The sequence below is a fragment of the Columba livia genome, chromosome 7 (genome assembly GCF_036013475.1).
Source record: "Columba livia isolate bColLiv1 breed racing homer chromosome 7, bColLiv1.pat.W.v2, whole genome shotgun sequence".
Classification (NCBI taxonomy): Eukaryota; Metazoa; Chordata; class Aves; order Columbiformes; family Columbidae; genus Columba; species Columba livia.
Genome location: NC_088608.1, coordinates 30,016,923 through 30,031,498, shown reverse-complemented (window position 1 = coordinate 30,031,498; position 14,576 = coordinate 30,016,923). Strand labels below are relative to the sequence as shown.

Sequence of the window (14,576 nt, the reverse complement as noted above, 5' to 3'; positions counted from 1 at the left end):
CACTTAAAACTCAGGTACAGAAGCAATTAGACAACTGCTGCAGTTGCTGGCTGAGCTGTTTTGTTAAAGAACAAAGTCCAAGATCTTTAAGGTTTGGGAATATATTTATCTTTTTGTCTGCTTACTGATACTTCAAGATCAGTTTTTTAAGTAGGCCTTGCTAAGCTCTGTATCCTGAATGTCAGCTTTAGGATTTTTTTAGAAGTAGCAATAATAAATTACGTTGGTTTACTATTAACTGCAGATAAGCTGGAACCCTGATCATTTGACTCCCATGTCAGCAATATTGCAGATACTGTTGCTTTTTAACAAAAACAATTAGTGGGCTCAGGAATGCTAATTTTGCCTACGTTTCACTCATGGTTCCTGCTGGAAAAGCCTGTTGTGTATCCAGCAGTTTCTGTGGCACGGGGCATTTATCTGCAGCTTGTTTCTTCAAGGCAGCTGGAGTTCCTTTCAACTAAAAAGGGAAAACTCTTGGCTGGGCAGGAATGCCTTAGGGCTTAAAAGAGTTGAATAATCCAAGATTATGAAGCCTTTGGAAAAAAAAATACAGCACTTGTAGGCAAGAAATCTATTTCTTTTACAGAATGCCTTCTGGCGGCTCCTCAATATATGTTTCTACCTAGCATGCAGTGCCATTATTTCTTTCTTCCAATCTTTTTTTTTTTTTTTTTTCTAGTTGTATTGGAGAATTCTTGAGCCTCAAGGTCATGCTGCTCCTGTAACTCATGAGCAGTTCACAATCCTATAGCAACTACTTTGTGAAGACTAAATAAATATCTTTGGATCCATTGGCTTTTGGAAACGTAGAAGTACACATTTATCAGACAGAGCACAGGACATACATGGAATGCTTTTCCTGCTGGAGTTTCAAATTGAACCTGATGATTTTTGCAAGGTCCCTGTTATTAGGAAAAGTCGAGATGAGTGTGTCAGCGCTGCTCACATGGGTTTTGTGGTTCAGCATCTCCCTCTCTGATGACACTGCAGTGTCTGACAGATTGGCAGAAATAGTCCATTGATCTGCAGTTGTTTTTTGGTCTCTAGTCTGGCCGTGAGCTTTTCTGAGTGTGTATTGAAATTGTATTTAAAAACCCATTTCTTTACCTGACAGCATGACAACATGTCATTCTCTGCATTTTTGCTCAACTTCAGGGTTTTCGACAGGACAGAAAATGGAGAGACATGGAATAGTGTGACTAAGGGTTGATCTAAATGTATCGTTTATGTGAATGTGTGGGTTTCAGTATGATATATTTGAGGAAGCTTTGACTATTTTGTGGACGTGTCTCATTTTCTCTGTGTTTCTCTAAGCACAGTTAATGATTATGGGCAATGTTGGGTAAATGCTTCATCTTTGTGCGTTTGTCTCCCAGCAAAAGGTGTCACTCAGCACAGCAAAGTGGTGCAGAGCATGGCCGCAGTCCTGACGTGCTGTCAATAGTCTCCTTGGAAATGTCATTGGTGGTGATGGCCAGTCATTTTTCGGTATTTTCCATCAGCTCATGTACAAATAAGGGGCGTAAGACATTTGAGACTGCTTATCCTTGTTGCAGGGCTGGCTGTTATTGGACACTTGCCTGGGTAAGCAGACGGCGAAGAGATCGATTAAAAATGCTTTCTGGTGCCTTTTCTGTATCTGACCCTTTCAATTTCAGGAGCATTTGCCCAACAGTATATCTTGACACCTGGCTGCACCACAGTCCTTTGTTTTCTCCCCATTTTCCAACACAAGGGTAAAAAGTATCAGACCAACTGAAATCTTTTCTTCTCTCCTTTGGCCAGGAGGTGTAGTTAAAATCAGGCTTTTCTGCAGTTATGAGCCTTCCATGGTGTTAAGCTTCCACTGTCTTCCCCTGTTGTTGAAATTTTTGTCTGTTATCTATCCAGCTTCATGGCCTAAAGTCTTCAAAACTTATGTGTTATTATTCACATAAGGTAGTTCTTTTCACGAGTTGTATCTATTCAAATAATTTTTTGTATCTGTGAAGGTCACAGCATCATAAATGCTCCATCTGCCAATTGTTTCTTACACAAATAAAAAAGAAAAAATCATTAAAAGTCATTGGAAAAAAATATATTCGCTGTGGGTCATCAATTACTGGATTTAGTATATAGACTGCTGATTCAGCAGCAGCTCTGCTTACTCCAGTCTCCTTTGTTTTGTTTTGTTTTTGTTTAACCCAGGGTCATTCAGAAGTTTGCAACATTTTAAATCATCTTTTCAGAGAGAACAAAGAGCAGGCCCATCTCATCTCAGAGATGCTGTGTCTGGTTCTAATACTGCAATAAGGTCACTCATAACTTGGTTAGCATAGATCTGCCAAGGTAAATCAGGGCTTCTGCAAGGCTCTTCTCATACTTCGTCAGCTCGCAAAACAATCTCAGAAATGAAGGAACAGGATCGTCAAAACCTGTTTGTGTGTTTGCAAAGCCCTGCTCTTACAGTCTCATTTATCTTTGTCTAGGTAGTGTAACAGTCTTCACTTAGACTGAGCATCTTCATCACCCTCAATTACTTGTGAAGAGTATTTTGAATCTAACCAAAAATAGAAAAAAATTTTAGAGGGATTTTTTTCAAGGAGTTTTCTCTATAACAAATTTAAACTTAATTCTGTTTTCCATTAGGACAAGCTTCTTCTCTGGGCTTCTGGGTAAAAAGATTTATTTGCATAATGTAAAGATTCCAAAAGAAATTATGCTTTTTTATTTTTCATCATTTTTTTTCTGGTGTTCAGATGAAGTCTTTTCTGATTGTGGTAGCACTGAGGGTTAACTTTAGGAAAATATTTATTGCATCGTAATGCACCATAATGCAGATCATAATATCATACATATTCAGAATCAGATAACTGAGGAAACTCAGGAGAGCAATTCCTAGCATGCTTGGGGGTTTGTTATTGTTGTGGTGGTGATTTTTTTAACTAAAATTGGTCCATTGGTCCAGCCCTATGAGATATGTTCCATTTAATAACCACGTCTGTGTAGGAGTTACTTCTGTCCAGCAGGATAAGCTGATACGGCCCATCAGCTATATATCAGAATAGAATATCCTCTGTTTTGCAGCTGGAATTGTTTCCTGTGTCCAGGACTTGCTGGGTAGGTATGGGAACCTGCCTGGGAGCGTTTCAGACCTGGCCCAGGTCTAAGGTCTCTTTTTCAATGGCTGGGGATTTAAGTGCTGGTGGCGTATCACTTCAAAGCACATAATGTAAGGTTAGTCCTGTTGGGTCCCTGAAGCTATAAAAAGATAGTAAATTTGCATGAAAAGGTTTAATGGTCTGGAAAGCCATAGTAAAAAGGAATCAGTAAAAGAGTCTGTTAAGAAAAATCACTGACCCAGCTGTGGGGATTTCCCGAGCACGCACTTCAGTAAGTAAGTAACTGCTCCTAACAAACACATGGGCTGTGAAAATGCAATGGACCTATTAAATTCAAAATACATTTTGAAACTTCCTCAACAGGCCAAATATAATGCTCACATTTTTGGGACATTGTTTTACATTTAAATAACAAAGTTTCAGATTTGTTAGAAAGTAGAACAGAGTGCAATTTTAACCAGTCATGGAGAAGTTGTGTTCTTGAGAGGAACAAAATGGGACAAAAACATCTTTATATCAATAAAAATTGTTAGTCAAGCACAGCAGCCAAAGCTGGGAAAACTAAACTCAGTAATCACCAAGAATTTTGATCTTGAAAGTACAGGTATGCAGACTTTGCGTGTCAGTCCCATAGATCAATCACATGCTCAAAATCAAATATATTTATAAAATGGGGTCCAGTTTCTGTTTTTCTGATGCCCTGGGCAACTTTACTGGCAATTTTTCTTTAACTTTTACAAATTAATAGCAGCTGGTCAATTGGCAGCCAGGTATCTTGAGGTGAAATAAATAACCAACTCCTCTCACCCTTCCTCAGGTCCTGAAACACCTTACACCAGCCATGGTTGTACCCACTCGGGTTGAGGGCTTCTGGGCACAGCCACTGACATTTGTTCCAGTGCATGGTTTTTGTGCTCAAGAGGGGTTTTTCAGTCCATCTGCAGGGCTGCAAGTTCAGCAGGGTTAAAAGACAGTTCATTTAGTGTGTCACTGGAAGGATTAAACAGAAAAACCTGATTTTCCCAAAGAACCTAATTACATTAGACACTTACCTGTCAGTGAAATTACATTAAGTAGCTATGAAAATCTTTAGATGTCTACATGCCTGCTATAAGGAAATTAAATGCCAAAAATCAACCCCAGGATGTTTTTAAATAAAAATTATGCTCTAATTAAAGTGCGTGACTGGACTATTTAATGTAGAGGAGTAAAGAAGATTAATGCCAGGCTCCTTCTTCCCTTGCTTATCATTAAACAGTGATGAACATTCAGTGAAGGTGATGTTATCTAGAGTTAAACCTTCTTCCTTTTCTACAGCAAAGCCTTCTTCAGTTCCGCCTTGTTTGGACTTCAAAAGACTAGTGGTAGAGATGGAGTAGATAAATTCTTCTCCATTATAACTAGACACATTCTTTCTCATCAGCACTGATGAAGGGTTACTTCTTAATACAAGTATCCAAGCAAAGATTTGTGGCCAGTGCTCTCACCTTCTAAGTGTATGCTCTGCCTGGAAGTTGGTTTTAAAGCGCTGGAATAAATAAATGGGTCTATGCGCAACAGTTAGTTTTAATGGCAAAAAAACCCACAATCAAGTGATTTTATGAGTCACAGTTAAAAGTAATTATACAGTATAAGTGCTTTAAGTAAGTTAATGAGACAGGCAAATCTGATAACAAATTGCTGTCTCATCATAAGCTTCCTTTCAAGTTAATTCAGTCTTAATGTTGCATGATGCTGTTCTTCGTTGCTTTGCTCTCCACCGAGTCCAGCTCGGTCCCTGTTCACATCTGTCTCACTCCTTTTAGTGTAGGGGTTGTGGAATTCAGCTCTTGGCATTAGTTAGGGACATGGTTAACAAATGTGGTGTTTCAAAATTGAAGATGGCATTAGGAAGCAAACAACACTAATTGGAATAAATTTTGCTATTTCCTTCTAATTTCACTGTGTCATTTATCTTAATGCTAGGGTGTTTATCTAAATGTGAAATACTGTCTGTGTGTTTATTAGGAAGCTGAGAAAGCAGTTTTATAATTATTTGCATGTCTTTCAATAGCATTTTCAAGTACACACATAGCACAGTACTGATTAGCTCTGTTGTATGTAATGAGTGTTTTGGTTGGAACTGGTTGCCTGCAGGTGGTCTCAAAAAGAAAGTAAAGGTAAGGTGGGAGATTTTCAACCCTTGATGTTTGATTGACGTAGGGGTCTTCAGGATACTGCTTCTTCCTTTGGCCCATCCTCATCCAGGACAGTGAAACCGTGGGGTCATTGCTGGTGGAAACTCCTTTGCTGAAAGGAGGATGTCAGAAAGGAGCAAGAAATCAAGGAAATAGTATCTGATGCTCATGACCTTGTGAGTTTTAGGTCTCATCACATCTCCCAGCTAATGGGAAAGTTTCAGGTGAGGTAATCAAAAAGAGCTGACAAGATTCTTGGTATTTATTTTCCCAGCCAGTCTCCTTGTAAACTTGGTATAAATCTGAAGCTCACTATACAATGCTTGGAAATTAATTTGTAAAGATCCATGAGCAATTTGATCAATGCATCTAATTGCCTTTTGCTTTGGTCTAAATGCCTTGGTAAGGACAAGAACCTTATAAATAATAGGGTTTGGTACTAGACAACATTAAGATTGTTAACATATTCTATCTTTTATTTATTCCTTCATGTGCATCAGTGGATGATGTACAGACTGCTGTCATGACTAATAGTGTGATACGCGAAGATACTAAAGGAATTAAATCTACCAAGTCATACCAAGATTGATAGCAGAGGAGAGATGTTAGCAAATTGAACATTTTATTCAGCAAAATCTGCTTCTTTGTGCTGTGTTTGTAATACCTAATAAATATACCAGAAATTAAGGAATCCGTTGTGTCCACAGGTAATGCAATTAATTGACTATATATGAGCGTATTCTTAAGCACTAGCTGATTTTTTATTTTGGTAACAGCGTGGTTTTTAGCAGATTCTTTCACATAAATACAGCTACTATATACAGTAGTTTTGCTGAACAAGGGTATTAGCTTGATGTTTGTTCCTATATTCAGAATTTCCTTTTTTTTTTTTTTTCTTTCCCTAGTTACTGGGACATAAAAAAAATGCTTTAAATATTTTTTATGAAACAAAGTTACCCTGGAACATCTGCCCAGTCTAATATGGTCTAATCCAGAGGATCAGACCAGAGCAGTATAATCCTCTCTGGGATGACTATACCAGTAAATTATCCTGAAGAAGGGATTTATTTCTGTAAGATGTTTTACTTTGCAGTGACTGCAGGCCTGACCCTTTTAAATCTACAGTAAATGCAGAATAGCTTCCTGCAATAAAAGGAGCTCACATTTACTGTAAAGTAAGAATATTCACACTGGTGATCACCGTAGAGTAGATCATGTATTATGAGTTCACACTCTTGCTTTTTTCTCTAGTTGACCTTTCTGCAGACAGTAGAAGTGTGAGGCTGAAGTGCACTCCATAAAAATATTCACTAGACCGAGGCATCCATTCAGCTCTCCAAAGTTATCAATGTGAAGTGTTTAGTGTTTCTGTAGCTTTCCTTCTTTTTCTCTCTTATCAGGTGAGCAGAAAGTCCTGTCTGGGTAAGTTACAGGTAGCTCCCCTGTGGAGGAAGCCCCCTCTTAATCCAATTTATCAGACTTTTGATGTAGCATTTGCTCAGGCTTAAGGCTTGGGAGGATGGAGAAGAAGGGTTTAGAGAAATAAAGCCAGCCGATAGATGCAATTGCTTATTAGAGATCTTTCAAATAAATTATGAAAAATAGCTACAGTGAATTATAGCTGTTGGCTTTCAGATAATAAGCCTTTCAGGAAAAAAACTAATGAAACTAAGTGACACTCGGTTCTGAGTTTCATTACCAAACTGAGTCATAATTCAAAGTTCTTTTCACACTTCCAGGATGGCTTGCAAATCTTGATTAAATTGAGGCTAAGCTTGGTCATGTTTAACCATTTTAAGTAAGCTTGTTGGCTGCCAATTTTCTCCAGGAATATTCTTCTCAAGAAGGTTCCAGGTCACTCCTATCTGCAATCCATTGGCCAATACTGTCAAGGTCCAGAGAGTGTAAATTTTTTTACTGTCAGTTTTTGGGCAATTATCCCTCATCAAAATCCACAGAGCTTGCAAAAGCCTCCTCTTCCCAGGCAGTACTCCTTGCAAAATCAACGGACATGGCCCAGCAGGAAGAGAAGCAGCAGCTGATGTTCTTCTGTTCCCACTCGCCATCCATCCATCCTTGACATCAGACTTTCCTTGGCTCCCGATGCCAACCAGCAACGGCAACTTCTCAGTCCTGACACAGCCTGGGGGTCCCGTGGCTGCAGGGAATCTCCTGGACGCCCTCCATTAAGGGCTTGATTAAGGGTTTTTCTGTGTGTGTCTGTGCAGTACAATAAGCTGAAGTCTTAGAAAGGACTAGGAGAGAAAGATGTTTGGATAAGTGATTCAATATCTTCCCTAACAAAATAAAATAAAATTAATAAGTCTCATCTGGTAGTCTTAGGAGCTAATGTGAAGAAACTACATGTTTTTAATGTTTTGTGGTTGTTTGTGGTGCAACACAATGCAAATTTTTGTAAAAATAAACACTTATGCTACTACTGCTTTAGAAATTTTTTCTGCAAATGTATTCCTGTTGGAGATAGATACTTCGCTGCCCACGATTAATAGTTAATGCTATTGCCTACGCTTGGATCCCAAAGCTGGTATCTCAGCTGTGAGGTTTGTTAATGGCTGTTGCTGCCACTGAAGAAGCGTGAGGTTTCTGGAGTCAGGGGAAATTTGGTAGTTGGATAGAAACGTCTCCTGCCAGCAAAATATTATACTGCAGCGAAGGATGTAGGTGATAAAGGAGTTCTATAAAAGTGTTGGTTTAGTGTTCTATCATGATTTTTAAAAATTCATATGTTAAGACTTACTACAAAAAGGAATAGGGTAGAAAGTAGAGAATATTAATATAGTGCTGTACTTTTTTTAGAGGCTGTGAAAAGAACAAGCAGAAGTGGTGAGTGGCCTTGATGTAAGGAAGGCCTGAATAAACTAGAGCTACGTAATTCAGAGAGCAATACCTGAGAGACAGGATGGTAGGGGATGGATGTAATTGTGAATAACCCAGTAAAAGGGAATTAAAAAATGGGTGTTTATGACCTTTTCCAATATGCAACAACTGGAACTAGCAGAACACAGCTGCAAAGAAATGCGAAGAGAATGGTCCTTAGTTAAGGACCTCCTCTTGTACAGAATAAAATCTTAGACAGGTTCAGAGTTTGACCTGACCCAATACAGCCATTCCTATGCTCCTAAAGTCAAATATATTTGGTTCTTCTCACTTAAAAGTCCTAGTTTTCCTCTCTGTTGGGCATGATCAAACTCTATTATTGCTTCTGCTTATTTGTGTCTAATTTAGAGGATGTGATGACATTCTCTACATTGCCTTGAAATTGTCATGTAATGTCGTGAAGTGAAAATAACCTTACCCAATAAAGAACCCTAGCTGGAAGAATTTAGTAGTGGAAACCTGAAGATCATGATGAGATTTTATTGCTTTGCAGTAAAGTTGTTCATGGGCTTCCACGGGGTCCCTGCACCATTAGGATGCTTTGGGCATGTGGAATATAATTGCATTCAGGTTAGGTTCTGCTATGTAATAAGTATATTGGTTCAAAAATTATGCTTTACGTCAAAAGGAACACTGGTGAAGTTACATAACTTTATTCAGGGTGCTGTTCTACATTAGTAAGTCATGCAAAATTTTGCAACACTCTGGTGTGAGATCTTTCCTTAAAGAAAAAAATATTATTTAAATCACTGTTTTGTCTTAGAAGCCATCACATTCACTCTTGTCTATCGCAGATGTGGTATATAATATTTCAGAGTTCTGATAATTTCCCCAAATCCAGAATTTTATTTTTTTTGTGTTTTAAAAAAGCAAAATTAGTTGGCATCCTTTTGTAGAGTATAAGAATTACTTTTAAAGTGTTTCAGGAGTGTTTCTCCTTAGAGTCTCAACATGGTGTCTCCACTCCATCAGACTCTTGGTAACAACTGATGTGGTTCAAAACCTGTAGTTTCTTACTAGTTGATACCAAAAATTAAGTGCAGAGTTTCCATACAGCATAACGGTATTTCCAAGTATAAAATACTGCTGTTTCTTGAAATAAAATGCTAGGTCACTTTGGTTTTAAATAAAACCTGTTTTATGAAACATCGTTTTGAAATGTGGTAGGAATGTGTGAATTCTTCACATGTCAACCAGTATTCAAAATACCACTCTGAAGTGACATTTGCAATTCTTTTAATGGGCAAAATTTTGATGAGGGAGTACTTCAGTTTGGGTATGAATCAACAGTGTTTGCTAGCAGTCCAATCATGCTGAATTACATATGAAGTACTATTTTAAATAAGTACTTTGTGGATATAATTCTTTTTGCATGACTGTTGTTCCTCTCTTTTTTTTAATAACATTGTTATGAAAATATTCTAATCTGATAAAAATATTTTTTCCATTTTAAACTCCCAAAATATATTGGAAATATATGAGTCTTAAGCTGTGAAAGCTACTAATACATAAGGACATTTTCCCCAAAATTAGTTCAGTTTTAGGTGTACTGATTATGAGATCATCTTTTATCTTAATCTAACCAAACAAGGAAAAAGAAAGAAGGGGAGTTTTGGGTCAGTTCCAGAGAGCTCACAGTTATTAAATTTTGTGAAACAAATCAAATTAGTGTGTTTTCTTAAACAATATTTGACATTTTGGGGATTTCATGGTGTGATTTTATCCCAGACAGTCTAGTCAAAAGCAGGAATCGTTGCACTGAAGTTCTATATGTTCAATGTTTAACTGCTATTAAACTAATTTGAGATGACAGACCATTTCCATGCTGTTTCAGAATGGGCCATGTTATCATCAGTGTATTTAGGAAATTAATAACTATTACTTGTATGTAATTTGCTCATAAATGGTAAGCCAGGTTGTTTGTAATGCTTTTGCTAATGTATGGTAAATGGAGATGTGCATCTGTCTTTCTAATGCTGGCTGACAAATAACAAAGCCATGGAGGATTCTCGTTACCTCTCAGCTCTGAAAATGTTCCTCATGTTTTCATGTGTATAAGCCTTCAAGAGGGACCCAGTAGGGTTTCTTTATTTTCTTTTCTTGCTAGTAAGCACACATTCTTGTAAAAGCCTGATAGTTTGTACTTTTGTGGTTATTCTCCTTGGGTATATTACCCAGCAGATCTTTAGAGCAGTGAGTCTTGAAGCAAAATTAACTCAAAATAGCCTCCAGCATGATAAATATTTGTATTTGGACTGAACCTGGGGGCAATCCTTCTAGCCTCTGATGGAGTCCCTGAGGGGAGCTGGCAGCTGTAGAGCAAATTGAAATGTGCAAATCTTCAGCCTCACAGCAGAAACAGTAAATATGTGCAGTGTAACACAGCAAATATGTGAAGGCTTTTAGTTATGGAGGTGTGTAAATGTTTACAAATATGATTAAGTGCAGAGCACAAAATCCATTTGCAGCATCAAAGGCAAAACTAAAATTACTCTTTCCTGCCCCCCTCCAGGATTATGCTGAAAAGAAAAACACGATAGCGAAAGCTCTGGAAGACCTTAAAGCCAACTTCTACTGTGAACTCTGTGACAAGCAGTACTATAAACACCAGGAGTTTGACAATCACATTAACTCTTACGATCATGCTCACAAACAGGTAAGAGGAATCTGCTCACTACTTCAACTTAATTTCAGGCAGAATAATGAAATAAATATCCTCCAGGAGGGCTTGGGAATCACAAATATTTACATGAGATTTTACAGTCAAAAATTCTGAGATGGAAAAATAGTGAACGTGAACAGTTGTGAGGAAGAACAGGGAATGGTGAAAAATATGTTGAAAAATGTAAATGTATGATTTCCTTGTTATCAGTTTAATTTTCTGCATAAAGAAATACTGCAGTATACCTAAGAGATTTCTGGGAAGCATTTGTTGCAACAGATAGGAAACCTGACATACTCCTTGGTAAACTTTCTTTTTTGCACAGATACAGTTCTGAAATGTATATAATTTCACTTAAGCACACTGAATATATATATATATTAAAAAAAAAAAAAAAAAAAAAGAAGCAAGTGGTAATGAAAATTTACTGTTCAGATTGCAATAACCTGTATAACCTATATGTAAGCTTTAAAACTTTGGTATTTACATTTTTACCGCTGGATTTTATCACCACACTTCCAGGTTGTGTGTCCTACTTTGGTAACATAAAAGCAGTACTTCCACGTAGTAAGTGAGGCAATGCATCCCAGTGCAATGTCCCGGTCTCTGAAGGGGTCAGGACCGTATAATTCCAAAGAAAATACAATGCACCTTGACTCCACCAAAGAGATATGTAATGGTAATTTAAAGATATGTAATAACCATACAGGAAATCTCTACTTAGTCCACTTAGCTGGTAATTATTCTGTATCTTTTTTTTTTTCTTTTTTTTTTTTTTCTTTTTTTTTTAAAATGTGGTGAAATCAAATGGTAGTGGATCTGGATTGATTTCTTTTCATTCTAATTGAATCTCCCCTTGTCCTGTAGTTTTGCTCAGGGTGAACTTAGATGAATTGCTATATGTGCTTTATACCTTTATTATGTAAGCCAATTATTTGCTTTTCTTTCCTTCAGCACTTCTCCATGAAACACCTTCCTCTCTCTCTCACTGTTATTTTTAATTAGAGCATCATTTACACTGTCAGATTTACATTTTGTGAGTATTACATTTAGTTTTGAGAACTATGGAGAAATGGACCTCAGCAGTAATAGCGATCTATGAGAAACTGGAGAGAAAGATACATTAGATAAGAAATTAGCAGGTAGCTTCATTGCATCCTATAGATATTTATTATGAGTTGTGGAAGTTGTGAATATCTTTAGTTAAAACACAGCTGGAACTGGTTCCTCAGGCATTATGTCACCCAGCAGCACCTTGCGGATGGAAGGCAGGAAATAATAAACTATGGGCAGAGTCTTCCCCTCTTGAAATCTATTTAGGTTTTTGAGGTTTGGTTTGGTTTTTGCTTTGGTTTTGTTTTGGTTTTTTTTAACGTGCTCCGAAGCATCTTTAAATAATGAAAACCCAGAGGCTGCATCAATTGATGAAAAATTGATTTTGAAACTGAGGTCAGGTGTGAGACTGAATTAGGGACTTGCTTCCAGTGGTTCACATGGCTGCCCTGGTTTTCTGACGGCTTTAGGCAGGAGATGCTGGGCATTGCACAAGCGTCTGATGGAACACGGCAGATCCTATATCTCCTTTGTGTACGCAGCTTGTGTGTAAGTGTTTGCATGTGGCTTTGTGGGTGTTCAGTGAAACACAGAAAACCATTCTCTTCCTCTGTGAGACATCCATTAATCTGATCTCCCTAGCAGGAAATGAGACGAAAGTTTACAGTTTTCCAGTAGAAAAAATGTTATGGATGTTTGTTTGGACACACTGATCATTTTCTGTAATGTCACTGGCGAATAAGACTGTTGATTCCTGAGATTAAAACATTACGTCAAGTTCATCTCTTCTGGAGTATTTTTATGGTGGTTTCTATTGGCGTTATAAAGACAAACCATTCCTCTTCCCATATTTTGGGTGAAAAAGAGAGCAGGCAGCATATGCTGCAGTGCAGGCTCACTCAGATGTGCTGAAATTTCAAGGAACTTCATACTACGTGCCTTTTTGGAGCAGTCTAATTTTACTAAGCGTGTTAGAGCCATTGGCAGGTGTTGAATGCTCTGTGGAATGTTGTGATTTTATCTTGAAACATCCTTCCTTGGTGGCAGAGATTGTCCAGCAGTTCAGTGAGAGGAACGGATGATCTGTCTTTAGATTCAGCTTCTAATCTTTCTCTGATATTCTCCCTTTGATCACACCTTCCTGCTTGTAATGGATGGGCAAGGGAAAGCGCTCACTTGAAAAAGTTTCCCATAATCCAAGAATCATTGTAAGCAAATGCAGCCAGTTCAGTTTCAGTGATCCCAGAACCTGGCAATTGTTTCTATATGATCAAATGGATGAAACTGCTGCCTAAACCTGAGTTCATCCCAGCTGTTCTGAAAAAAACATATTTAATTCTCATTGAGCACACTGTTATTACACCATTTCAGCCATGGGCTGGTTTGTCAGAGAAAATGGTCATAACAGCTTCTGTATCTCAATTTTATTGTAGAAGATTTTCTTTTTTACTTTCCACTGGTTCAGAAGTTGCTACCACAGAAAATTTACAGGATTAAAATAGAGATTTTATAATTATGTGGGGTTTATCCTCCATTGGACGTGGGGCCTCGTACTGTCAGGCTTTGGTTGTGTTTTGATATATTGTGTCTTATACCCTGTTTCCCTGAAAATATGACCTGCCCCAAAGATAAGCTCTATCATGATTTTTCAGGATTTTTGAGGATGCTTGAAACGTAAGTCCTATTCCAAAATTAAACCCCAGTTATAGCCCATTTAAAAAGTCAATTTAAATAGTGTTCAGGCATGTAAGAAAGTAAAATTAATTGACAATAGAATGCAGCAGGACAGATGTGACAGAATGTCATGATGTGACTATATTTTAATAAAAGTTGATTTTTTTGTTCAAGAATAAATGTAGATTGTTGTTCATGGAAAAAACTTTTCTGACATCAATAGATAAATGTAACTAAGGCAGAACTGCTGTCATTTAGTATAGTAATGAGAGAATTGGTATTTGATGATGGTCTAAAATCACAGAAAGCAGCTTTTGAGACCCACCCCAGGACTTTAAAATATCTGTACGATTTTATGCAGCATTTCTTAAGTATTTGGAGGCTCATGAATAACTGTCTGAAGTCCTGTATTCATGCAGGATGAAAAAATTCTGCTTGTGTTCTTTGGAATGTTGCAGTTTTGGTAAATGTGGCTGAGCATTAAGTCTAAGGCTCCAAATGACCTTTGTCTTGTGGCTGTTCAGAGTCAACGAGTTGTCTTGTTGGTGAGGAAGGCTGAATTACACAGCTCAGCCCCCCACATCAGTCATTGCTCAAGAGACTTTTGTTGCTACAAGAACTAATTAGTTTTATTCCTGTATTTGAAAGTCTTCCTCTCCATCCCAGAGCTTATGATTAATCACCTAATGTGAGGGCAGCGCACCTGGGCTTGGTGCCGTTTCCTCCCCCAGGAGTGCTCTTCCAAATATCAAACAACAACCAAAAAAAAGCTGTGATGAAAAATAAAAGTAACAGTCCTAATGTATTTGCATCTAGAAATGCAAATACAATCAATTAAGTAAATTATAAGTAGGAATTTTTCACCGCAGCACCAGAGGTCATTTCTCAAAGTGTGTCTCTCTGTATGAAAATGATGTCCCTGCTCTAAAAATGTATTTTAAACTGTGTGGAAGTACTAAAACACAAGTTATGCAGGAAGACTAAATTAGTAGGTGTCTTCTTTCCTAA

At 37.7% G+C, this 14,576-nt stretch overlaps 1 protein-coding gene across 5 annotated transcripts in view; it reads left to right on the top strand.

Annotated features, from left to right (window-relative positions):
• The window catches only part of ZNF804A (zinc finger protein 804A), a 227,557-nt gene that overhangs the window by 100,450 nt on the left and 112,531 nt on the right, over positions 1–14,576 (top strand). For all 5 annotated transcript variants that reach the window (XM_065068964.1, XM_065068963.1, XM_065068962.1 and 2 more), the window contains exon 2: positions 10,692–10,835. In XM_065068964.1, coding sequence (XP_064925036.1) covers positions 10,692–10,835 — 144 coding nt within the window. The remainder of the gene's footprint in view (positions 1–10,691; positions 10,836–14,576) is intronic.